The sequence below is a fragment of the Salvelinus alpinus genome, chromosome 18, assembly GCF_045679555.1.
Source record: "Salvelinus alpinus chromosome 18, SLU_Salpinus.1, whole genome shotgun sequence".
NCBI classification, from domain to species: Eukaryota; Metazoa; Chordata; class Actinopteri; order Salmoniformes; family Salmonidae; genus Salvelinus; species Salvelinus alpinus.
Window position 1 is genome coordinate 51,928,293 of NC_092103.1, and position 27,751 is coordinate 51,956,043.

At 45.3% G+C, this 27,751-nt stretch overlaps 1 protein-coding gene across 3 annotated transcripts in view; it reads left to right on the plus strand.

The window, feature by feature from the left end:
* Nucleotides 1–26,246, plus strand: part of rassf6 (Ras association domain family member 6) — a 29,395-nt gene extending 3,149 nt beyond the window's left edge. For all 3 annotated transcript variants that reach the window (XM_071351563.1, XM_071351564.1, XM_071351562.1), the window contains 9 exons: nt 422–500; nt 11,921–12,075; nt 12,178–12,281; nt 13,053–13,252; nt 17,750–17,851; nt 17,971–18,022; nt 18,385–18,503; nt 18,611–18,708; nt 22,713–26,246. In XM_071351563.1, coding sequence (XP_071207664.1) covers nt 422–500; nt 11,921–12,075; nt 12,178–12,281; nt 13,053–13,252; nt 17,750–17,851; nt 17,971–18,022; nt 18,385–18,503; nt 18,611–18,708; nt 22,713–22,785 — 982 coding nt within the window. In that variant the 3' untranslated portion in view covers nt 22,786–26,246. The remainder of the gene's footprint in view (nt 1–421; nt 501–11,920; nt 12,076–12,177; nt 12,282–13,052; nt 13,253–17,749; nt 17,852–17,970; nt 18,023–18,384; nt 18,504–18,610; nt 18,709–22,712) is intronic.
* Nucleotides 26,247–27,751: the final 1,505 nt, after the last annotated feature.

Here is a 27,751-nt window from a genome sequence, read left to right on the forward strand (position 1 = left end):
TATCTCACTAACGGTTATTATAAATCCATCCACTTACAGATTGGATCCGTTTAGAAAAAATGGTTTCTTATCTTTTTGTGTAGCATAAAGTCAAAAACATTCAACGTACATGTAAAAACACAGATGCTGAAATAAACAAGAAAAAAAGATCGACCTGCAACAGAGCATGCTGGGAAATATGACAATGAGGCCCATCCCACATCTGTGGATAACTCCATAGATGTAACTCCCCGTCTCTGGTTACTCTTAATGGAGTTAGAAGTACTCCGTCCCAATGATCTCCAGTTATCAGCATTAACTCCAGGCAGTGTACCACTCTCTTGAGGGATAAGACAACTCCCAACAGAGTCAATTTAACAATACTTTTTTAACAGTGATTTCAACTATCCTTCATTTACTGTGTACATTGTGTTTCTTCCAGGGCTGAGTTCTTATCGTTGCTGAACACGTACAACTGTTTTCTAAAAGACAAGACCCAACAGCATCTTGTCTTCTGTGAGGTAGGTTGACCCTCGCTGCTCCACTGACTTACTTAAATGCTTTATGTGCACCAAAGAAAACAAGTGATTAAAAATAAATAAATACCAAAAAACGATTTACTAATTAAATCAATTTTCGAAAATCAAACTTCTACAGTTTACATTTTAGTTAAAGTTAAAAAATGTTGCACAAATATGAAAATATTTGATAAACAACCATAAAGATAACTAATAAATGCAACAAACGGCGTGTGGTGGAATCCCAAGGGCTGATATGAAAACCACATAAAACTATATACAATATACAAGTACAACAAGTAAAATGTTTGTTACAACAGATAACACAAACAACGAATTATAAATGTATAAATCAATAAATCACTAATCACAAAAAACATATGTTTTTTTGTTTAAATGTGTATGTGAGAGTTAGGCTATATGGAGAAGATTACTGAGTAGTTTGGTTCATCAGGCTGACCTCCAGTCTTCATGGAGGAGATTCCTGAGTAGTTTGGTTCATCAGGCTGACCTCCAGTCTTCATGGAGGAGATTACTGAGTAGTTTGGTTCATCAGGCTGACCTCCAGTCTTCATGGAGGAGATTCCTGAGTAGTTTGGTTCATCAGGCTGACCTCCAGTCTTCATGGAGGAGATTACTGAGTAGTTTGGTTCATCAGGCTGACCCCCAGTCTTCATGGAGGAGATTACTGAGTAGTTTGGTTCATCAGGCTGACCTCCAGTCTTCATGGAGGAGATTACTGAGTAGTTTGGTTCATCAGGCTGACCTCCAGTCTTCATGGAGGAGATTCCTGAGTAGTTTGGTTCATCAGGCTGACCTCCAGTCTTCATGGAGGAGATTACTGAGTAGTTTGGTTCATCAGGCTGACCCCCAGTCTTCATGGAGGAGATTACTGAGTAGTTTGGTTCATCAGGCTGACCTCCAGTCTTCATGGAGGAGATTACTGAGTAGTTTGGTTCATCAGGCTGACCTCCAGTCTTCATGGAGGAGATTACTGAGTAGTTTGGTTCATCAGGCTGACCTCCAGTCTTCATGGAGGAGATTACTGAGTAGTTTGGTTCATCAGGCTGACCCCCAGTCTTCATGGAGGAGATTACTGAGTAGTTTGGTTCATCAGGCTGACCTCCAGTCTTCATGGAGGAGATTACTGAGTAGTTTGGTTCATCAGGCTGACCTCCAGTCTTCAAGGAGGAGATTACTGAGTAGTTTGGTTCATCAGGCTGACCCCCAGTCTTCATGGAGGAGATTACTGAGTAGTTTGGTTCATCAGGCTGACCCCCAGTTTTCATGGAGGAGATTACTGAGTAGTTTGGTTCATCAGGCTGACCCTCAGTCTTCGCATGAACTTATTGAGGGATGATGAGGTTTTGGCAATGTGAAGACAAGAATTCCAGAATATGGTACCTCTGTATCTGAAAGAGAATTGACTATGTGAGGCGCAACAGTGGGGAGGGTGAAGGTTAACGCAGTGTCTGGTGTTATATAGATGGATTTCAGAATTAACCTGGAAGAATCCATTGAAGGGTTTAGGTAAACTGTCTCACTGTAAATGAGATATGAGTAAATGAAGCTATAGTAAAGAGTTAGGAAGTCTGATGAACCAAGCGGTCATCTTTCTGATGATACCAACACATTTCTTCAATGTACTGCAGAGTGAATGAGAATGATGTTTCCAGGACAACTTCTCATCAATTACAATTCAGAGGAATCTAGTGGATGTGACCTGTTCCATTTCATTGATCTCCAGTCAATTGACATTCTGGATCATTTTGTTCTTGACAATCTTTCTTATTCTTACTAGTGAATACAATGAAGTTGTATTTTTTAAACATTTAAAAATAATTAGTTTATCTGGAACCATTCAGAAATGTGTCCATTCCTGAGTTGACTTAGTTTATTTTTGTGTTTTAAATCCAGTTGGTATCTTCAGCAAAGAGAAGTACGGTAGAAGATACAGCAGCAAGGTGATGGAGATTAGGAATAACAGAGGTCCAATTATCAAACCCTGTGGGACGCCACAGGATATCTTGGCCCTGGTAGTTGCACAGCCGTTGCATAAACAAATTGTTTTGTATCATAATCATAACAACAGTGCATTCGGAAAGTATTCAGCCCACATTTTGTTCCGTTACAGCCTTATTCTAAAATGGATTCAATAGTTTTTTCCCCTCCTCAATCTACACACAATACCCCATAATGACTAAGCAAAAACAAGTTCAATTTTTATGCTAATTTATATTTAAAAAAATAACGGAAATATCACATTTCCATAAGTATTCAGACCCTTTACTCCGTACTTTGTTGAAGTCGCTTTGGCAGCGATTACAGCCTCGAGTCTTCTTGGGTATGATGCTACAAGCTTGGCACACCTGTATTTGGGGAGTTTCTCACGTTTTTCTCTGCAGATCCTGTCAAGCTCTGTCAGGTTGGATGAGGAGCGTTGCTGCACAGCTATTTTCAGGACTCTCCAGAAATGTTTGATCGGGTTCAAGTCCGGGCTCTGGCTGGGCCATTCAAGGACTTTCAGAGACTTGTCTTGGCTGTGTGCTTAAGGTCGTTTTCCTGTTGGAAGGTGAACCTTCACCCCAGTCTGAGGTCCTGAGTGGTCTGGAGCAGGTTTTCATCAAGGATCTCTCTGTATTTTGCACTGTTCATCTTTCCCTCGATCCTGACTAGTCTCCCAGTCCCTGTCACTGAAAAACATCCCCACTGCCTGATGCTGCCACCACCATGCTTCACCATAGGTATGGTTTCCTCCATACGTGACGATTGGCATTCAGGCTAAAGAGTAAAATCTTTTATCAGTCCAGAGAATCTTATTTATCATGGTCTGAGAGTCCGTTAGGTGTCTTTTGGCAAACTCCAAGCGGGCTGTCATGTGCCGTTTACTAAGGAGTGGCTTCCATCTGGCCACTACCATAAAGGCCTGATTGGTGGAGTGCTGCAGAGATTCTTGTCTTTCTGGAAGGTTCTCCCATCTCCACAGAGGAACTCTGGAGCTCTGTGAGAGTGACTATCAGGTTCTTGGTCACCACCTTGTCCAAGGCCCTTCTCCCACGATTGCTCAGTTTGGCCAGGTGGCCAGCTCTGGCCAACTTCTGTCATTTAAGAATGGAGGCCACTGTCTTCAATGCTGCAGACATGTTTTGGTACCCTTCCCCAGATCTGTGCATCGACACAATCCTGTCTCGTAGCTCTACGGACAATTCCTTCGACCTCATGGCTTGGTTTTTGCTCTGACGTGAACTGTCAACTGTGGAACCTTATATAGACAGGTGTGTGCCTTTCCAAATCATATCCTACCAATTGAATTGACCACAGGTGGACTCCAAGTTGTAGAAACATCTCAAGGACGATCAATGGAAACAGGATGCACCTGAGCTCAGTTTAGATTCTCATAGTAAAGGGTCTGAATACTTATGTAAATACGTTTTGTTTTTATAAATGTGAAACAAATTATTAAAACCTGTTTTCGCTTTGTCATTATCGGGTATTGTGTGTAGATCGATGAGGGAAGAAATGGTCTACATTTTTTTTAAAGGCTGTAACGTAACAATGTGGAAAATGGAAGCGGTCTGAATACTTTCAGAATGAGCTGTATTTGGCCAATTATATGTCTAATCATGAAACTGTAATAATGCAATTTGGAAAGTAATATTTGATGATCAAATCCAGGCTGTTTCACAACCGGCCGTGATCGGGAGTCCCATAGGGCGGCGCACAATTGGCCCAGCGTCGTCCGGGTTTGGTCGGTGTAGGCCGTCATTGTAAATAAGAATTAGTTCTTAACTGACTTGCCAAGTTAAATAAAAGGTAAAACAAATAAAATAAATAAAAAATGCCAAGAGCGTATTCATTCATTCACTTTGGCAATTTTCAAATCTTTAGGAGCAATACCAGTTTGCATAGATCTGGTGAAGATATTCATTCAAGGCTCAGTAATCGTGAGACAGTGATTTCACCAGAGGCACCAATCTCATCATGACCTGCTGCTGATATCTTTAAATTATCAATTACTGCCATCACCTATATTACATCAGGAGGATCAAACTGAAGCAGAGAAGGCAAACATCCCTTAATGTAATCCAGGGGATTTCCTTTTGTTTTCTCAATTTTCTTTGACAGAGAGGAACCCACACTTACAAAAAGGTTATTAAATTCACATGAAATACAATCAAGATCACTATAGGTCTTATTTACAACAATACATTGAGATGGAATAGTTGTAGATGCCTTTTTCTTTTTCAACAGTTGATTAACGATTTTCCAAGTTGACTTTATATTATTTAAGGATTCTTGGAATATGTTAGGAACATATATTTTTTGAGGTATCCGAAGAAGGAGATTAAATTTGCTCATACACTTTTTGGAATTTGCAGAATTCAGGGGAGAGGAACTGAGAGGAAGGTTTCCTGAACCATTCTGCTGCTCTCTTACATTGTTTAACTTCTTATGGCTGCAGGGGGCGTATTGAGTAACTGGAAAGAGGTGCCCATTTTCAAACGGCCTCGTACTCAATTCTTGCTCGTACAATATGCATATTATTATTACTATTGGATAGAAAACACCCTCTAGTTTCTAAAACCGTTTGAATTATTTCTCTAAGTGAAACAGAACTCTTTTTACAGACCATTTCCTATCCGGAAGTGAGATTTCCAAAAGCGATGTCTCTCTTCAAGAGCTTGTCTATAAAAGGGCATGTCACTTAGGACTGTAGAAACACATCATACACCTTCCCCTGGGTGTCATGCGGAAGTGAGAGCAGAAATTACTTGATTATGTCGTTCTGGGATTGAATACAACCTCTTGGAGTGAGAGGTCCGCCATTATTTTTTGGGGGGAGGCGCGAAGTTGGACCTGGATTCGCCTCCTGGAAAACCATTGTTATAGGTGAATATGATCTCCGGCTTCGATTTTATTTGATACATGTCACAATATCATCCTAAAGTATGTTTTTTCAATATAGTTTAATTATATTATTGAAATTTATTCGGGACTTTAGACGTGATGCTTTGGAGGAATTTGTTCAAGAAGGAGAGGTTAGCGCCGCACGGCCAGTGTGCTTGCTAATTCAAGAGGGAAATAGTTCGTTCTGGATCCAAACAAAGACGGTTCTGAAGAAAGGACCCCTTGTACAACATTCTGATGGAAAATCAACAAAGATAAGGACCCAATTTGGGATGCGATTTCATATATCTGTCGAACTCTGCTATCGCTACCGTTTGTCTCTAATCAATGCTGCTGTGTGTTAGCTATTGTAGTAAGCTAATATAACGATATATTGTGTTTTCGCTGTAAAACACTTCAAAAATCGGAAATATTGGCTGTATTCACAAGATCTTTGTCTTTCATTAGCTATCCACCATATATTTTTCTGAAATGTTTTATGATGAGTAATTAGGTAGTTGACGTTGGTGTCTGTATTTACTCTGGCTACTCCCGTGCGATTTCTGACTGTAGCTATGATGGTAGCTATGATGGTAGCAGTAATGTAAAACTGATTTATAGCTCAAATATGCACATTTTTCGAACAAAACATAGATTTATTGTGTAACATGTTATAGGACTGTCATCTGAGGTAGTTTTTTCTAGGTTATTTAGGTTAGTTCTAGGTTAGTTAGGTTGGCTTTGTGCATGCTACCTGCATGCTACCGGTGCTGTGAAAAATGTCTGTCTGTCTTTTGTATTTGGTGGTGAGCTAACATAAATATACGTGGTGTTTTCGCTGTAAAACATTTTAAAAATCGGAAATATTGGCTGTATTCACAAGATCTTTGTCTTTCATTTGCTATCCACCATATATTTTTCTGAAATGTTTTATGATGTGTAATTAGGTAGTTGACGTTGGTGTCTGTATTTACTCTGGCTACTCCCGTGCTATTTCTGACTGTAGCTATGATGGTAGCAGTAATGTAAAACTGATTTATAGCTCAAATATGCACATTTTTCAAACAAAACATAGATGTATTGTGTAACATGTTATAGGGCTGTCATCTGAGGTCGTTTTTTCAAGGTTATTTAGGTTAGTTCTAGGTTAGTTAGGTTGGCTTTGTGCATGCTACCTGCATGCTACCGGTGCTGTGAAAACTGTCTGTCCTCTTTTGTATTTGGTGGTGAGCTAACATAAATATACGTGGTGTTTTTGCTGTAATACATTTAAAAAATTGGACATGTTGGCTGGATTCACAAGATGTTTATCTTTCAAATGCTGTATTGGACTTGTTAATGTGTGAAAGTTAAATATAAAAAAAAAAAATGATTTTGAATTTCGCGCCCTGCACTTGAGCTGGATGTTGTCATAGGTGTACCGGCGTCGGGCTGCAGCCATAACAGGTTTTAACTGCAGTGGTGAAATACGGAATTGAATGATGTGAGAAAAGTCTGGTAAGCAGACTCCACATCGGCCTGATTATAAACAATTCACCATGAAATATCCCCAATCGACATCTTAAAGCGCTCCCAATTACTTTAGTTCAATATTCTACGTTTAATGCTACTAATCATTCCCATCTGTTCATTTCCAGATGCCAAAGAGAAGTGGAAAGTGGTCAGATGTCAGTATAAAGTAGACCTGTATTAGCCACATTACTCAAAGAATTAGTAAAATTATGATCAATAAGGCCAGCAGATGAACTGGTCACTCTGTGGTCTGATAGATGAGGGGACACAGATAGATGGAGTATAAAGTATTCAACAAGTCATATGAACTGGTCACTCTGTGGTCTGATAGATGAGGGGACACAGATAGATGGAGTATAAAGTATTCAACAAGTCATATGAACTGGTCACTCTGTGGTCTGATAGATGAGGGGACACAGATAGATGGAGTATAAAGTATTCAACAAGTCATATGAACTGGTCACTCTGTGGTCTGATAGATGAGGGGACACAGATAGATGGAGTATAAAGTATTCAATAAGTCATATGAACTGGTCACTCTGTGGTCTTATAGATGAGGGGACACAGATAGATGGAGTATAAAGTATTCAACAAGTCATATGAACTGGTCACTCTGTGGTCTTATAGATGAGGGGACACAGATAGATGGAGTATAAAGTATTCAACAAGTCATATGAACTGGTCACTCTGTGGTCTTATAGATGAGGGGACACAGATAGATGGAGTATAAAGTATTCAACAAGTCATATGAACTGGTCACTCTGTGGTCTTATAGATGAGGGGACACAGATAGATGGAGTATAAAGTATTCAACAAATCACATGTCAGTGAGGGGTGTTTACAACGTGTTTACAGCTCTATACTGCTGTACCATTAAACCCCTAACCAACGTGTTTACAGCTCTGTACTGCTGTACCATTAAACCCCTAACCAACGTGTTTACAGCTCTGTACTGCTGTACCATTAAACCCCTAACCAACGTGTTTACAGCTCTGTACTGCTGTACCATTAAACCCCTAACCAACGTGTTTACAGCTCTGTACTGCTGTACCATTAAACCCCTAACCAACGTGTTTACAGCTCTGTACTGCTGTACCATTAAACCCCTAACCAACGTGTTTACAGCTCTGTACTGCTGTACCATTAAACCCCTAACCAACGTGTTTACAGCTCTGTACTGCTGTACCATTAAACCCCTAACCAACGTGTTTACAGCTCTGTACTGCTGTACCATTAAACCCCTAACCAACGTGTTTACAGCTCTGTCCTGCTGTACCATTAAACCCCTAACCAACGTGTTTACAGCTCTGTACTGCTGTACCATTAAACCCCTAACCAACGTGTTTACAGCTCTGTACTGCTGTACCATTAAACCCCTAACCAACGTGTTTACAGCTCTGTACTGCTGTACCATTAAACCCCTAACCAACGTGTTTACAGCTCTGTACTGCTGTACCATTAAACCCCTAACCAACGTGTTTACAGCTCTGTACTGCTGTACCATTAAACCCCTAACCAACGTGTTTACAGCTCTGTACTGCTGTACCATTAAACCCCTAACCAACGTGTTTACAGCTCTGTACTGCTGTACCATTAAACCCCTAACCAACGTGTTTACAGCTCTGTACTGCTGTACCATTAAACCCCTAACCAACGTGTTTACAGCTCTGTCCTGCTGTACCATTAAACCCCTAACCAACGTGTTTACAGCTCTGTCCTGCTGTACCATTAAACCCCTAACCAACGTGTTTACAGCTCTGTACTGCTGTACCATTAAACCCCTAACCAACGTGTTTACAGCTCTGTACTGCTGTACCATTAAACCCCTAACCAACGTGTTTACAGCTCTGTACTGCTGTACCATTAAACCCCTAACCAACGTGTTTACAGCTCTGTACTGCTGTACCATTAAACCCCTAACCAACGTGTTTACAGCTCTGTACTGCTGTACCATTAAACCCCTAACCAACGTGTTTACAGCTCTGTACTGCTGTACCATTAAACCCCTAACCAACGTGTTTACAGCTCTGTACTGCTGTACCATTAAACCCCTAACCAACGTGTTTACAGCTCTGTACTGCTGTACCATTAAACCCCTAACCAACGTGTTTACAGCTCTGTACTGCTGTACCATTAAACCCCTAACCAACGTGTTTACAGCTCTGTACTGCTGTACCATTAAACCCCTAACCAACGTGTTTACAGCTCTGTACTGCTGTACCATTAAACCCCTAACCAACGTGTTTACAGCTCTGTACTGCTGTACCATTAAACCCCTAACCAACGTGTTTACAGCTCTGTACTGCTGTACCATTAAACCCCTAACCAACGTGTTTACAGCTCTGTACTGCTGTACCATTAAACCCCTAACCAACGTGTTTACAGCTCTGTACTGCTGTACCATTAAACCCCTAACCAACGTGTTTACAGCTCTGTACTGCTGTACCATTAAACCCCTAACCAACGTGTTTACAGCTCTGTACTGCTGTACCATTAAACCCCTAACCAACGTGTTTACAGCTCTGTACTGCTGTACCATTAAACCCCTAACCAACGTGTTTACAGCTCTGTACTGCTGTACCATTAAACCCCTAACCAACGTGTTTACAGCTCTGTACTGCTGTACCATTAAACCCCTAACCAACGTGTTTACAGCTCTGTACTGCTGTACCATTAAACCCCTAACCAACGTGTTTACAGCTCTGTACTGCTGTACCATTAAACCCCTAACCAACGTGTTTACAGCTCTGTACTGCTGTACCATTAAACCCCTAACCAACGTGTTTACAGCTCTGTACTGCTGTACCATTAAACCCCTAACCAACGTGTTTACAGCTCTGTACTGCTGTACCATTAAACCCCTAACCAACGTGTTTACAGCTCTGTACTGCTGTACCATTAAACCCCTAACCAACGTGTTTACAGCTCTGTCCTGCTGTACCATTAAACCCCTAACCAACGTGTTTACAGCTCTGTCCTGCTGTACCATTAAACCCCTAACCAACGTGTTTACAGCTCTGTACTGCTGTACCATTAAACCCCTAACCAACGTGTTTACAGCTCTGTACTGCTGTACCATTAAACCCCTAACCAACGTGTTTACAGCTCTGTACTGCTGTACCATTAAACCCCTAACCAACGTGTTTACAGCTCTGTACTGCTGTACCATTAAACCCCTAACCAACGTGTTTACAGCTCTGTACTGCTGTACCATTAAACCCCTAACCAACGTGTTTACAGCTCTGTACTGCTGTACCATTAAACCCCTAACCAACGTGTTTACAGCTCTGTACTGCTGTACCATTAAACCCCTAACCAACGTGTTTACAGCTCTGTACTGCTGTACCATTAAACCCCTAACCAACGTGTTTACAGCTCTGTACTGCTGTACCATTAAACCCCTAACCAACGTGTTTACAGCTCTGTACTGCTGTACCATTAAACCCCTAACCAACGTGTTTACAGCTCTGTACTGCTGTACCATTAAACCCCTAACCAACGTGTTTACAGCTCTGTACTGCTGTACCATTAAACCCCTAACCAACGTGTTTACAGCTCTGTACTGCTGTACCATTAAACCCCTAACCAACGTGTTTACAGCTCTGTACTGCTGTACCATTAAACCCCTAACCAACGTGTTTACAGCTCTGTACTGCTGTACCATTAAACCCCTAACCAACGTGTTTACAGCTCTGTACTGCTGTACCATTAAACCCCTAACCAACGTGTTTACAGCTCTGTACTGCTGTACCATTAAACCCCTAACCAACGTGTTTACAGCTCTGTACTGCTGTACCATTAAACCCCTAACCAACGTGTTTACAGCTCTGTACTGCTGTACCATTAAACCCCTAACCAACGTGTTTACAGCTCTGTACTGCTGTACCATTAAACCCCTAACCAACGTGTTTACAGCTCTGTACTGCTGTACCATTAAACCCCTAACCAACGTGTTTACAGCTCTGTACTGCTGTACCATTAAACCCCTAACCAACGTGTTTACAGCTCTGTACTGCTGTACCATTAAACCCCTAACCAACGTGTTTACAGCTCTGTCCTGCTGTACCATTAAACCCCTAACCAACGTGTTTACAGCTCTGTCCTGCTGTACCATTAAACCCCTAACCAACGTGTTTACAGCTCTGTACTGCTGTACCATTAAACCCCTAACCAACGTGTTTACAGCTCTGTACTGCTGTACCATTAAACCCCTAACCAACGTGTTTACAGCTCTGTACTGCTGTACCATTAAACCCCTAACCAACGTGTTTACAGCTCTGTACTGCTGTACCATTAAACCCCTAACCAACGTGTTTACAGCTCTGTACTGCTGTACCATTAAACCCCTAACCAACGTGTTTACAGCTCTGTACTGCTGTACCATTAAACCCCTAACCAACGTGTTTACAGCTCTGTACTGCTGTACCATTAAACCCCTAACCAACGTGTTTACAGCTCTGTACTGCTGTACCATTAAACCCCTAACCAACGTGTTTACAGCTCTGTACTGCTGTACCATTAAACCCCTAACCAACGTGTTTACAGCTCTGTACTGCTGTACCATTAAACCCCTAACCAACGTGTTTACAGCTCTGTACTGCTGTACCATTAAACCCCTAACCAACGTGTTTACAGCTCTGTCCTGCTGTACCATTAAACCCCTAACCAACATGTTTACAGCTCTGTACTGCTGTACCATTAAACCCCTAACCAACGTGTTTACAGCTCTGTACTGCTGTACCATTAAACCCCTAACCAACGTGTTTACAGCTCTGTACTGCTGTACCATTAAACCCCTAACCAACGTGTTTACAGCTCTGTACTGCTGTACCATTAAACCCCTAACCAACGTGTTTACAGCTCTGTACTGCTGTACCATTAAACCCCTAACCAACGTGTTTACAGCTCTGTACTGCTGTACCATTAAACCCCTAACCAACGTGTTTACAGCTCTGTCCTGCTGTACCATTAAACCCCTAACCAACGTGTTTACAGCTCTGTATGAACTGTGTTTTCTCCACTAGAGAGATGGAGATGTGGTGTTTGAGGGTGTCCTGAATATCTCCTGGGGAGTACGGCAGCCCATCAGGCTCAAAATACAGGATGACAAACAACAACCGTTCACCAGCCTACTGTCACCTGACCCAGTCAGTCCAATCAGTCCTCATGGAGGCAAGAGGTTACCGTTGACCTTTATCATGCATATTGTCAATACCACAGAGTCATAGTTAAAATGGAGTAACAGAAGCGTCACTCAGGCTGAACCCTCTCTGTCTGTCAGGGGGATGACACGATGGGGGGAGTTTGAAGACCTTCATCAGATCAATGAGACAGAGGAGACCAACAAGCAGGATCCTGCAGAGGAGACCAACAACCGCCCTACAGGTAACCTCACCTTAACAACCACACTACAGGTAACCTCACCCTAACAACCACACTACAGGTAACCTCACCCTAACAACCACACTACAGGTAACCTCACCCTAACAACCACACTACAGGTAACCTCACCCTAACAACCACACTACATGTAACCTCACCCTAACAACCACACTACAGGTAACCTCACCCTAACAACCGCGCTACGAGTAACCTCACCCTAACAACCGCGCAACGGGTAACCTCACCCTAACAACCGCGCTACGGGTAATCTCACCCAGAACTCAGTGTTCTCTGGGGTGATCCATGTCTCCTTCAGGTCCAAACTGAAGGGCAGCCTAGGCTGAGTTGAACTCTGCGGTCTTAACTGCAGATCCAAACGACTCCAGAGACCCAAAATTCGACATGGGTTGTGCGTGCAGGGTACACTAAATTAGAAGGGTTGTAGGCAAGGGGTGGGGAGTGTCTGTGAAGCCTACAGGGAGAGGTGAGAACAGGTATAGAAAACACACACATAGTTGACAAATCTACAAAATGATAAGCTGGCTCTAGAATCACTCCTGGAGATATCAGGAGACATCAGGAGTCCTCTAGCTATAGAATCACTCCTGGAGATATCAGGAGTAATCAGCGGTCATCAAGAGATATCAGGATTCCTCTAGCTGTAGAATGAAGCACACTGAGACTGAGCCTGGGAAGCTGGTCACCATTGACGATGGCTATCAATCATTGTGGATAGGCGATTCTATGGTAATATCGCCCAACTCTATTGTCCAGGGAGCTACAGGAGTTATGACAGCTGTACGCTGCGCCCCACCCCAACCAAGCAGAAGACGGAGGTGGAGGAGGAGCAGTCCAACCTGATCCGCTGTGTGAGTGATGCTTCCCTGGTGAAGAGGAGGGTGAAGAGGAGTCCACAGAGAGAGAGGAACAGGCAACACTGCTTCTCCATCAATGGACACTTCTATAACTACAAGGTAACGTCAATGAGAGAACTGGTCTGATCGTTACCTACCTAGGACACGATTTGATCAAATCACATTGGACTGCCATGAAAAAAATGTCCTTAAAATAATCATGTTTCTGGTCTAACAGCTGTGTCATATTGTCTCTTTCTTTCTTTATTTCTTTGCATGCTGGGAGTGTTTAGTGCATGCTGGGAATGTTACGAGCGGTGTCTGGCGTTAGATCGGCTGTGTTTCCTTTCTGGTTTCCTTTTCTATGATGATGATTTTTCTGTGGTAGAATAAGATATTTTACATTTCCTGTTGGTATTGCCAAGGCTTCGGTGGGGATGGCGACCCACAGAAGAGCGTCTGCTGTCCTGCTGTGTGCTGTCCTGCTGTGTGCTGTCCTGCTGTCCTGCTGTCCTGCTGTCCTGCTGTCCTGCTGTCCTGCTGTCCTGCTGTCCTGCTGTGTGCTGTCCTACTGTGTGCTGTCCTGCTGTCCTGCTGTCCTGCTGTCCTGCTGTCCTGCTGTCCTGCTGTGTGCTGTATGCTGTCCTGCTGTCCTGCTGTCCTGCTGTGTGCTGTCCTGCTGTCCTGCTGTCCTGCTGTCCTGCTGTCCTGCTGTGTGCTGTCCTGCTGTGTGCTGTCCTGCTGTCCTGCTGTATGCTGTCCTGCTGTCCTGCTGTCCTGCTGTCCTGCTGTCCTGCTGTCCTGCTGTCCTGCTGTCCTGCTGTCCTGCTGTGTGCTGTCCTGCTGTCCTGCTGTCCTGCTGTCCTGCTGTCCTGCTGTCCTGCTGTGTGCTGTCCTGCTGTCCTGCTGTCCTGCTGTCCTGCTGTGTGCTGTCCTGCTGTGTGCTGTCCTGCTGTCGTGCTGTGTACTGTCCTGCTGTCCTGCTGTCCTGCTGTCCTGCTGTGTGCTGTCCTGCTGTGTGCTGTATGCTGTCCTGCTGTCCTGCTGTCCTTCTGTCCTGCTGTCCTGCTGTGTGCTGTCCTGCTGTCCTGCTGTCCTGCTGTCCTGCTATACTGCTGTGTGCTGTCCTGCTGTGTGCTGTCCTGCTGTCCTGCTGTGTGCTGTCCTGCTGTATGCTGTCCTGCTGTCCCGCTGTCCCGCTGTCCTGCTGTATGCTGTCCTGCTGTCCTTCTGTCCTGCTGTCCTGCTGTCCTGCTGTCCTGCTGTGTGCTGTCCTGCTGTCCTGCTGTCCTGCTTAGTGCTGTCCTGCTGTCCTGCTGTCCTGCTGTCCTGCTGTGTGCTGTCCTGCTGTATGCTGTCCTGCTGTGTGCTGTCCTGCTGTGTGCTGTGTGCTGTCCTGCTGTGTGCTGTCCTGCTGTCCTGCTGTGTGCTGTCCTGCTGTCCTGCTGTATGCTGTCCTGCTGTGTGCTGTCCTGCTGTATGCTGTCCTGCTGTGTGCTGTCCTGCTGTGTGCTGTGTGCTGTCCTGCTGTGTGCTGTCCTGCTGTCCTGCTGTCCTGCTGTCCTGCTGTCCTGCTGTGTGCTGTCCTGCTGTGTGCTGTCCTGCTGTCCTGCTGTGTGCTGTCCTGCTGTCCTGCTGTCCTGCTGTGTGCTGTCCTGCTGTGTGCTGTCCTGCTGTCCTGCTGTGTGCTGTCCTGCTGTCCTGCTGTCCTGCTGTGTGCTGTCCTGCTGTCCTGCTGTGTGCTGTCCTGCTGTGTGCTGTCCTGCTGTCCTGCTGTGTGCTGTCCTGCTGTGTGCTGTCCTGCTGTCCTGCTGTGTGCTGTCCTGCTGTGTGCTGTCCTGCTGTCCTGCTGTGTGCGTACTTCTTAAAGGTGTGTTTATAAAAGTTATGCCGTTATTTTCTCCGTCAACAAGGGTAATGATTTAGAATGTACCGCCGTTTATTCCCAATGAGCTATTGGCGCGAAAGTGATTTGCAGTTTGGGAAGATTGCCTTTCTGGGTTGTTACCACCGGGCTCTGAAACAGGGTGTTGTTTCGCTGACGAGTGTTTTGTGATTTTGGACTCTCCGGAGCAGACTTTGGAGTTATCGTTTAAGTCAAGTATGACAACAGACTGTATATGGCTTATGCTAGTACGGGTAGTCAACGGTGTTTTGAGTGTGGGGATGTTGGCCGTAAGCGACATGCTTGCCCGACAAGGGAGATGGCAGAGGGAGGGGCGCAGGTGGTCCTCGTAACGCCTGGTCCCTCTGATGTAGGGAGAGGTGGTCCTCGTAACGCCTGGTCCCTCTGATGTAGGGAGAGGTGGTCCTCGTAACGCCTGGTCCCTCTGATGTAGGGAGAGGTGGTCCTCGTAACGCCTGGTCCCTCTGATGTAGGGAGAGGTGGTCCTCGTAACGCCTGGTCCCTCTGATGTAGGGAGAGGTGGTCCTCGTAACGCCTGGTCCCTCTGATGTAGGGAGAGGTGGTCCTCGTAACGCCTGGTCCCTCTGATGTAGGGAGAGGTGGTCCTCGTAACGCCTGGTCCCTCTGATGTAGGGAGAGGTGGTCCTCGTAACGCCTGGTCCCTCTGATGTAGGGAGAGGTGGTCCTCGTAACGCCTGGTCCCTCTGATGTAGGGAGAGGTGGTCCTCGTAACGCCTGGTCCCTCTGATGTAGGGAGAGGTGGTCCTCGTAACGCCTGGTCCCTCTGATGTAGGGAGAGGTGGGGCCGACAGCGGTAGAGCAGCCACAAGCACCTGTTGCTGAGAAACAAGATGTCCGTGTTGAGGGTACGGAGTTGCAGCTTGTACCAGAGGGGAACAGTGCGTCTGATGTTCAGCAGAAAAATATTGTTGGAGGAGGTAAGGATGGATCTTGGGACCCATTTCCCCAGACTGGTGAGGAGATGCCCAGTACGAGTGATGGGGTACAGGAGGGGGTTCATGTGGAGCTAGTCTCCCAGGTAGTGGAGGAGATGCCCGGTAACGAGTGATAGGGTGCAAGTGGGGAGTGTTGAGAGGGATGTGGCAGAAGGGAGTCAGGGGTCAGTGGCCTCAGTTGAGGAGGATCAGGAGAAGGATATGGATATCTCTATTGATAAGATAGCAGCTGGTGACGACTTATTTTACAATCTAGAGGAGGTAAACGGGTTCCTGGATCAGACTTTTGGGAAATCTGTCAAATTGACAGATCTTTTTGATGTTGATAAGTTTGTGAGGTCAGCTGTGGTGTTACAGAAGACGGTGGGGTTAGACCAGTTGGGTGTGAAGAAGACGGTGAGGTTAGACCAGTTGGGTGTGAAGAGAAACGTTTCCTCTTGAGGAAATTTGTTACTGCTGTTACGGCAGCAAAAGGTAGTGGGAAACGTGATCAGGTTAAGAGACAATGAAAACAATGATGATCATGCCCTTTTAGGGTGTGTTTGTTTCTCTGTCTTGTTTCTCTGGTGTTGCTTCTGTTGTACTATTTTCTACATGGCAATCAATTGCAAGGATCCTTAATCAACGTAGACAAACCGAGCGTGAAATATAATCGTACAGTACATAGCAAACTCACTTGGATTATTTTGGCTTTGAGGCGAGCCTTGCATTTCGTTTCCAAACTGGGTGACAGAAGCAAAATGGCCACCTTTCACAGAGATGTGCTCGGCAGGAAGATTCTGCGTCACAACGAGTTTGAAGAAGGATGTAAGGCAACTTGTAAGGGCCCTTATGATGGAGAAGACAATGGTCGGCTTTGGGCCAGAGAATGATGACTTTGTGCCCTCAATGAGGGGATATGTTTGGTTGGCCCCTCACTGAGAGGATCTGCTTGGTTGGCCCCTCACTGAGGGGATCTGCTTGGTTGGCCCCTCACTGAGAGGATCTGCTTGGTTGGCCCCTCACTGAGAGGATCTGCTTGGTTGGCCCCTCACTGAGGGGATCTGCTTGGTTGGCCCCTCACTGAGGGGATCTGCTTGGTTGGCCCCTCACTGAGAGGATCTGCTTGGTTGGCCCCTCACTGAGAGGATCTGCTTGGTTGGCCCCTCACTGAGGGGATCTGCTTGGTTGGCCCCTCACTGAGGGGATCTGCTTGGTTGGCCCCTCACTGACGGGATCTGCTTGGTTGGCCCCTCACTGAGGGGATCTGCTTGGTTGGCCCCTCACTGAGGGGATCTGCTTGGTTGACCCCTCACTGAGGGGATCTGCTTGGTTGGCCCCTCACTGAGGGGGATCTGCTTGGTTGTTTGAGTGTTTGTTGTGTTGTGGGTTCCCAGACCCAATAAAGGTTCTTTAAAACTGTCTCTCTCTGTCTCTCTCTCTGTCTCTCTCTCGGTATCTGTCTGTCTGTCTCCTCTCTCTGTCTCTGTCTCTCTGACTCTTTGTCTGTCTCTCTCTCTGTGCCTGTGTCTCCGTCTCTCTCTCTTTCTCTGTCTGTCTGTGTGTCTCTGTGTCTCTCTCTCTCTCTGTCTATCTCTCTCTGTGTCTCTCTCTCTTTGTGTCTCTCTCTCTGTGTGTCTCTCTCTCTCTGTGTCTCTCTCTCTCTGTGTCTCTCTCTCTGTGTCTCTCTCTCTGTGTCTCTCTCTCTCTGTGTCTCTCTCTCTCTGTGTCTCTCTCTCTCTGTGTCTCTCTCTCTCTGTGTCTCTCTGTCTCTAGACGGCTATATTCACTCCATCCTATGGAACGTCCACTAACGTCCGCATCAACAGCAAAATGACAACACATCAGGTCATATCACAGCTCCTTCAGAAATTCAAGGTGAATTATGTCAAACTACCAGGATGTATTGTTGTTAGATCACTTGGGGGAAGCGTTCTGGTTTGTATCTAATAGTATGTCTGTCTTGTTCACCGCTGTGTGTCCACTTTGTGTTGCAGATAGAAAATGATCCCAATGAGTTTGCCCTCTACTGTGTCCATCAAAGTGGAGGTACGTTGTGTCATTCTCTTCCAGAACACAACTGACGCTGCTATCCTTCTGACATCATTAACACGTTGGACGGGGTATAATTGGTGTAAACTGGGGCTCTCCAGGGTTATGGTTCTCCAGGGTTATGGTTCTCCAGGGTTATGGTTCTCCAGGGTTATGGTTCTCCAGGGTTATGGTTCTCCAGGGTTATGGTTCTACAGGGTTATGGTTCTCCAGGGTTATGGTTCTCCAGGGTTATGGTTCTCCAGGGTTATGGTTCTCCAGGGTTATGGTTCTCCAGGGTTATGGTTCTACAGGGTTATGGTTCTCCAGGGTTATGGTTCTCCAGGGTTAGGATTAATAATGTCTGTGTCCTCCTGTAGAGAAGAAGAAGCTGTCTGACTCAGACCTGCCGCTGTGGGAGAGGCTTGTCCAGGGCCCAGCGGAGGACATCATGAAGATGTTCCTCATGGACAGAGATGAAGAGGAAGTCAGCAACGATGTGAGTGTCTGCCCTTCAGCAGGGTTTTGAGGCCAGAATGAGTTTTGGACACTAGCCACACACAGTGCACTAACCCTTGCCTATGACTGGCTCTGCTCTCTGCCCAGGTGGCCCAGTACCTCAACCTGGAGCTGCCCATTCTGGAGGGGGTTCTAGTGAAGCTGGAGGAAGAGGAGAACAGAGCGGTGGAGAGAATCACCAGCAAGTGAGTTATGAAGGAGTTACACTATCCTAACTGTTACCTAAAGTAGAGGGGGACATTCAGACTGGGTTCTGGGTTAACGTGCACTGAATCAACCCCTTCAGGTCAACTGGGTCCATCTGGAATCAAAACCGTACTGTGTTTACTCTGTGTCACCTGTAGCTAAACGGTGATGTGTCACCTGTAGCTAAACGGTAATGTGTCACCTGTAGCTAAACAGTGATGTGTCACCTGTAGCTAAACGGCGATGTGTCACCTTTAGCTAAACAGTGATGTGTCACCTGTAGCTAAACGGTGATGTGTCACCTGTAGCTAAACGGTGATGTGTCACCTGTAGCTAAACGGTGATGTGTCACCTGTAGCTAAACGGTGTTGTGTCACCTGTAGTTAAACGGTGATGTGTCACCTGTAGCTAAACGGTGATGTGTCACCTGTAGCTAAACAGTGATGTGTCACCTGTAGCTAAACGGTGATGTGTCACCTGTAGCTAAACGGTGATGTGTCACCTGTAGCTAAACGGTGATGTGTCACCTGTAGCTAAACGGCGTTGTGTCACCCGTAGTTAAACGGTGATGTGTCACCTGTAGCTAAACAGTGATGTGTCACCTGTAGATAAACGGTGATGTGTTACCTGTAGCTAAACAGTGATGTGTCACCTGTAGCTAAACAGTGATGTGTCACCTGTAGCTAAACGGTGATGTGTCACCTGTAGCTAAACAGTGATGTGTCACCTGTAGCTAAACAGTGATGTGTATCCTGTAGCTAAACGGTGATGTGTCACCTGTAGCTAAACAGTGATGTGTATCCTGTAGCTAAACGGTGATGTGTCACCTGTAGCTAAACGGTGATGTGTCACCTGTAGCTAAACGGTGATGTGCCACCGGTAGCTAAACGGTGATGTGCCACCTGTAGCTAAACAGTGTTGTGTCACCTGTAGCTAAACAGTGTTGTGTCACCTGTAGCTAAACGGTGATGTGTCACCTGTAGTTAAACAGTGATGTGTCACCTGTAGCTAAACGGTGATGTGTCACCTGTAGCTAAACAGTGATGTGTCACCTGTAGCTAAACGGTGATGTGTCACCTGTAGCTAAACAGTGGTGTGTCACCTGTAGCTAAACAGTGGTGTGTCACCTGTAGCTAAACAGTGATGTGTCACCTGTAGCTAAACAGCGATGTGTCACCTGTAGCTAAACGGTGATGTGTCACCTGTAGCTAAACAGCGATGTGTCACCTGTAGCTAAACAGTGATGTGTCACCTGTAGCTAAACAGCGATGTGTCACCTGTAGCTAAACGGTGATGGGTCACCTGTAGCTAAACAGCGATGTGTCACCTGTAGCTAAACGGTGATGTGTCACCTGTAGTTAAACAGTGATGTGTCACCTGTAGCTAAACAGTGATGTGTCACCTGTAGCTAAACGGTGATGTGTCACCTGTTGCAAAACGGTGAAGTGTCACCTGTAGCTAAACAGTGATGTGTCACCTATAGCTAAACAGTGAAGTGTCACCTGTAGCTAAACAGTGATGTGTCACCTGTAGCTAAACGGTGATGTGTCACCTGTAGCTAAACGGTGATGTGTCACCTGTAGCTAAACAGTGATGTGTCACCTGTAGCTAAACGGTGATGTCTCACCTGTAGCTAAACAATGATGTGTCACCTGTAGCTAAACGGTGATGTCTCACCTGTAGCTAAACGGTGATGTGTCACCTCTAGCTAAGCGGTGATGTGTCACCTGTAGCTAAACGGTGATGTGTCACCTGTAGCTAAACAATGATGTGTCACCTGTAGCTAAACGGTGATGTGTCACCTGTAGCTAAGCGGTAATGTGTCACCTGTAGCTACACAGGTGATGTGTAACCTGTAGCTAAACAGTGATGTGTCACCTGTAGCTAAACAGTGATGTGTCACCTGTAGCTAAGCGGTGATGTGTCACCTGTAGCTAATCGGTGATGTGTCACCTGTAGTAAAACAATGATGTGTCACCTGTAGCGAAACGGTGATGTGTCACCTGTAGTTAAACAGTGGTGTCATCTGTAGTTAAACAATGATGTGTCAACAGTGATGTGTCACCTGTAGCTAAACAGTGATGTGTCTCCTGTAGTTAAGCGGTGATGTGTCACCTGTAGCTAATCGGTGATGTGTCACCTGTAGCTAAACGTTGATGTGTCACCTGTAGCTAAACAGTGATGTGTCACCTGTAGCTAAACAGTGATGTGTCACCTGTAGCTACACAGGTGATGTGTAACCTGTAGCTAAACAGTGATGTGTCACCTGTAGCTAAACAGTGATGTGTCACCTGTAGCTAAGCGGTGATGTGTCACCTGTAGCTAATCGGTGATGTGTCACCTGTAGTAAAACAATGATGTGTCACCTGTAGCGAAACGGTGATGTGTCACCTGTAGTTAAACAGTGGTGTCATCTGTAGTTAAACAATGATGTGTCAACAGTGATGTGTCACCTGTAGCTAAACAGTGATGTGTCTCCTGTAGTTAAGCGGTGATGTGTCACCTGTAGCTAATCGGTGATGTGTCACCTGTAGCTAAACGGTGATGTGTCACCTGTAGCTAAGCGGTGATGTGTCACCTGTAGCTAAACGGTGATGTGTCACCTGTAGCTAAACAATGATGTGTCACCTGTAGCTAAACGGTGATGTGTCACCTGTAGCTAAGCGGAAATGTGTCACCTGTACCTAAAAGTTGATGTGTCACCTGTAGCTAAACAGTGATGTGTCACCTGTAGCTAAACAGTGATGTGTCACCTGTAGCTAAGCGGTGATGTGTCACCTGTAGCTAATCGGTGATGTGTCACCTGTAGTAAAACAATGATGTGTCACCTGTAGCGAAACGGTGATGTGTCACCTGTAGTTAAACAGTGGTGTGTCTCCTGTAGTTAAACAGTGGTGTCACCTGTAGCTAAACAATGATGTGTCAACAGTGATGTGTCACCTGTAGCTAAACAGTCATGTGTCACCTGTAGCTAAACAGTGTTGTGTCACCTGTAGCTAAACAGTGATGTGTCACCTGTAGCTAAACATTGATGTGTCACCTGTAGCTAAACAGTCATGTGTCACCTGTAGTTAAACAGTGGTGTGTCTCCTGTAGTTAAACAGTGGTGTCACCTGTAGTTAAACAATGATGTGTCAACAGTGATGTGTCACCTGTAGCTAAGCGGTGATGTGTCACCTGTAGCTAAACGGTGATGTGTCACCTGTAGCTAAACAATGATGTGTCACCTGTAGCTAAACGGTGATGTGTCACCTGTAGCTAAGCGGAAATGTGTCACCTGTACCTAAAAGTTGATGTGTCACCTGTAGCTAAACAGTGATGTGTCACCTGTAGCTAAACAGTGATGTGTCACCTGTAGCTAAGCGGTGATGTGTCACCTGTAGCTAATCGGTGATGTGTCACCTGTAGTAAAACAATGATGTGTCACCTGTAGCGAAACGGTGATGTGTCACCTGTAGTTAAACAGTGGTGTGTCTCCTGTAGTTAAACAGTGGTGTCACCTGTAGCTAAACAATGATGTGTCAACAGTGATGTGTCACCTGTAGCTAAACAGTCATGTGTCACCTGTAGCTAAACAGTGTTGTGTCACCTGTAGCTAAACAGTGATGTGTCACCTGTAGCTAAACATTGATGTGTCACCTGTAGCTAAACAGTCATGTGTCACCTGTAGTTAAACAGTGGTGTGTCTCCTGTAGTTAAACAGTGGTGTCACCTGTAGTTAAACAATGATGTGTCAACAGTGATGTGTCACCTGTAGCTAAACAGTGATGTGTCTCCTGTAGTTAAACAGTGGTGTCACCTGTAGCTAAACAATGATGTGTCAACAGTGATGTGTCACCTGTAGCTAAACATTGATGTGTCACCTGTAGCTAAACAGTGTTGTGTCACCTGTAGCTAAACAGTGATGTGTCACCTGTAGCTAAACATTGATGTGTCACCTGTAGCTAAACAGTGTTGTGTCACCTGTAGCTAAACAATGATGTGCTGTTTTTGTGTCCTATAGGTACAACCAACAGCAAATAGTCTTGTCTCAGCTTCTCAGCTCCAAGATCACCAAGACCGAGACAGAGGTGTGAGGAGTGGCCTTCACACAGACTGGACTTCACACAGACTGGACTTCACACAGACTGGACTTCACACAGACTGGACTTCACACAGACTGGCCTTCACACAACAATTACCAGAACAACAGTACACAGAATACAGGAGGGGACAGACTGTCCAGGGAAGAGAATGTTCAACATTTAACTGATATTTTTGTGTCCCAAATGGCACCCTATTCCCTATATAGTACACTACCTTAGACCAGAGCCCTATTCCCTATAGAATACTCTACCTCTGACCAGGGCCCTATCCCCTATAGAGTGCACTACCTTTGACCAGGGCCCTATTTCCTATAGAGTGCACTACCTTTGACCAGGACATTGCGCTGTATAGGGAATAGGGTGTATACTTCATCATAACTCAACCTGAAAGATTGCAGGAGAAAACAGATGTCCAGGGAAGATATTTTTCAATGTTAACCTGAAACTGTTACACAGCAGATGATGAACTGAAAGCAAAAAGTAGAAAAATAGGAAAAGTGAAATATGGAAATATTTTTCAATGAACCTGCATCTAATAGAAAGCACTTTTGGTACCAGACTGACTAGTCATCCCTCCACCTACACAGCTGAACGGGTAGTCATCCCTCCACCTACACAGCTGAACGAGTAGTCATCCCTCCACCTACACAGCTGAACGGGTAATCATCCCTCCACCTACACAGCTGAACGGGTAGTCATCCCTCCACCTACACAGCTGAACGGGTAGTCATCCTTCTACCTACACAGCTGAACGGGTAGTCATCCCTCCACCTACACAGCTGAACGGGTAGTCATCCCTCCACCTACACAGCTGAACGGGTAGTCATCCCTCCACCTACACAGCTGAACGGGTAGTCATCCCTCCACCTACACAGCTGAACGGGTAATCATCCCTCCACCTAGACAGCTGAACGGGTAATCATCCCTCCACCTACACAGCTGAACGGGTAGTCATCCTTCTACCTACACAGCTGAACGGGTAGTCATCCCTCCACCTACACAGCTGAACGGGTAGTCATCCTTCTACCTACACAGCTGAACGGGTAGTCATCTCTCCACCTAAATGGCTGAACAGGAAGTCATCCCTCCACCTACACAGCTGAATGGGTAGTCATCCGTACACCTACACAGCTAGCTCCAGAACAAATAGTCATCCTTCCACCTACACAGCTGAACGGGAAGTCATCCTTCTACCTAGACAGCTGAACGGGTAGTCATCCCTCCACCTACACAGCTGAACGGGAAGTCATCCTTCTACCTAGACAGCTGAACGGGTAGTCATCCCTCCACCTACACAGCTGAACGGGAAGTCATCCTTCTACCTAGACAGCTGAACGGGTAGTCATCCCTCCACCTACACAGCTGAACGGGTAGTCATCCCTCCACCTACACAGCTGAACGGGTAGTCATCCCTCCACCTACACAGCTGAATGAGTAGTCATCCTTCTACCTACACAGCTAGCTCCTGTTTCTGTAATAGATGCTTGACAACACAACAAATAAATGCTAGCTAGCTCCCAGTTTGTACACTGGTTTGTTACTGTTGAATCATATGAAGTGATTCATTTTTCAATAACTCACGGGCGGCTAGCTAGCTAACTGGCTAGCGGAGGTGTTATGATCACTAACATCATGGCAGGAATGTACTTTTGACCAATCAGATTACTTGGCCCGGACTAACGGTTTAATAAGCCCTATAAAGTGATGGTCTGCAAAGATTATAATTACCCAAGATTGGACAGCGGCATCATTTACATTGGGAGCCTCCTCCGGATGCTTCAGGTTTTTCCCCATGTGACTAATCTGGAGGCCGTACATAGATTTTCAGCTTCCTGTGATTACATTGGGGGTCATAGTGGTGGTTTTGAAGAGTTTAAAATGTTTTTTTTTACATATTTGTGACCAGTGGACAGTTAAGACCCGGCATATGAAATCTGAATTCAATCTGCCCAAAAGGATTGTTGGCCTCCATTGGACACAATTGTCTTACAGTACCAGAGGGTCTATATGTCTGTCCCCACCACCTTCGTCAAAATAGTTTCATTCTTAACCAAAATCCTGGAGAAAAAGATTTTTCAAACAGCTGAATGATTTTTAAAGTGCCAACTGTATTTTTGACAAATTCCAATCTGGTTTTGCGGCCCACCACAGCACATAGACAGCGTTAGTTCAAGTGGTAAATGATCCTAGAGCCAACACAGAGACAGCGTTAGTTCAAGAGGTAAATGATCCTATAGCCAACACAGAGACAGCCTTAGTTAAAGTGGTAAATGAACCTAGAGCCAATACAGATGGCAAACAGCTCTATGTCCTTGTACTCTTGTATTTAAATGGTGCATTCCTCAGTGTTGACCATGATGTCCTTCTACACAGACTGGAGAGGTGGGTTGGCCTCTCTGGTCCAGTTCTAAATTGGTTTAGAACTTGTTGTACCGGTCAAGAAGTTTTGGTCAACCTTGGTGAACATAACTCAGAGAATATACAAACTGTGTTAGTGATTTAAATACTTGAATGGCTCAACTTCCTCCAGCTAAATCCAGACAAGCCTGAGGTAATTATTGTTGGAGCCAAAGCTCAGAGAGAATCTCGACACATATTTTATTTCACGGGGAATAAAGATAAAACACCAGGTAAAAATCCTAGTTGTCATTTTAGATTCTGATCTCCGTTTCGAATCACACATTAGGAATGTGACCAAAATAGCTTTTTACCACCTGAGGAACATTGGTCCTCCTCAAAGTGCAGCCGTTTCTCTCTCAGGCTGATACAGAGAGACTCATCCATGTTTTATTACAAGAAGGCTTGACTACTGTAATGCTCTCCTGTCTGGTCTACCTAAGAAAGCTGTTGGTCAACTGTACAACATACAGAATGCTGCAGCACGGGTACTGACATTTGTAGTACCAGATTGGGTACTGACCAAGACCAGACGGAGACATTACATCGGTTCTAAGGTCTCTGGCTGCCTGTGAGTTTTATAATTAATTTAAAGATTATTCTAACCCCAATACATACATGCACTTAAGTTATGTACCCAGTAGGTCCCTCAGGTCCTCTGGGTACATAATACATCTTATACCTATCCCAATGCCTAGGACCAAGAGGCATGGAGAGACAGTCTTTAGTTATTATGCCCCGAGCCTCTGGAATAGCCTGCCAGAGAACCTGAGGGGAACCAAGAGGTATGGAGAGGCAACCTTTAATTACTATGCCCTGAGTCTCTGGAATAGCCTGCCACTGTGGACATTTTTAAAATAGATCAAAACACACAATTGTAGCTTTGATTTTCCTTAGGGTGATTTTTGAGTCGTTCAGGTTATATTATTATTCTTTAGTTGTTTTATCCTCTTCAGTTTTTTTCATTGTTTTCATTCGTTTTTTTCCTGTGAAGCACATTGTGTTGCATTCCACGTCTGAAATGTGCTGTATAAATAAAGTATGATTAGATTTGTTCTGTCTGTCTCTGTGTCCGTCTGTCTGACTGAGACTTTCACCAAATCAGCATTATCGCCATTTTTTTGTTGTTGCTTTGAATGCAATGTATTGACGAGAGAAAAGTGTGTCGTGGGAATATAGAGGATAGTTTGAGGAAATAGTGACAGACAAGAACTTTATAGTTTAATTAGTCGCATGTACATGACACACATGGTATACATCATCCAACAAAATGCAGGTTCCTTCTGGACAGTCAGAAATAATAAAATACGAGAATAGGAACATAAAGCAAGTTCCATTCATCACGAAAAAAAGAGTCCTATTCAGACTCAGGAGGTGTGGCGTCACTTGAGGAGGCGTCACTTGAGGAGGCGTCACTTGAGGAGGCGTCCCTTGAGTGGGTTGAGTCTGACGTGATCTTCCTGTTAGCCCCCCCCCTCCCTTGGGTTGTGCCGTGGCGGAGATCTTTGTGGGCTATACTCGGCCTTGTCTCAGGATGGTAAGTTGGTAGTTGAAGATATCCCTCTAGTGGTGTGGGGGCTGTGCTTTGGCAAAGTGGGTGAGGTTATATCCTGCCTGTTTGGCCCTGTCCGGGGGTATCGTCGGATGGGGCCACAGTGTTTATGTGTCGGGAGGCTAGGGTCAGTCTGTTATGTCTGGAGAAATTCTCTTGTCTTATCCGGTGTCCTGTGTGAATTGAAGTATGCTCTCTCTAATTCTCTCTCCCTCTCCTTCCCCTCCCAGAGGACCTGAGCCCTGGGACCATGCCGCAGGACTACCTGGCCTGATGACTCCTTGCTGTCCCCAGTCCACCTGGTCATGCTGCTGCTCCAGTTTCAACTGTTCTGCCTGCGGCTATGGAACCCTGACCTGTTCACCGGACGTGCTACCTTGTCCCGGACCTGCTGTTTTCGACTCTCTCTACCGCACCTGCTGTCTCTAACTCTGAATGCTCGGCTATGAAAAGCAAACTAACATTTACTCCTGAGGTGCTGGCTTGTTGCACCCTCTACAACCACTGTGATTATTATTATTATTATTATTTGACCCTGCTGGTCATCTATGAACGTTTGAGCATCTTGGCCATGTTCTGTTATAATCTCCACCCGGCACAGCCAGAAGAGGACTGGCCACCCCTCAGAGCCTGGTTCCTTTCTACATTTCTTCCTAGGTTCCGGCCTTTCTAGGGAGTTTTTCCTAGCCACCGTGCTTCTACATCTGCATTGCTTGCTGTTTGGGGTTTTAGGCTGAGTTTCTGTATAGCACTCTGTGACATCGGCTGATGTAAAAAGGGCTTTATAAATACATTTGAGTGATTGATAGTTCAAAGAGACAGCTCGGTACCTCTCATACATACAAGTAGTGATGAAGTCAATCTCTTCTCCACTTTGAGCCAGGAGAGATTGTTAATATTAGCTCTCTGTATACATCCAAGGGCCAGCCGTGCTGCCCTGTTCTGAGCCAATTGCAATTATAATAAGTCATTTTTTGTGGCACCTGACCACACGACTGAACAGCAGTC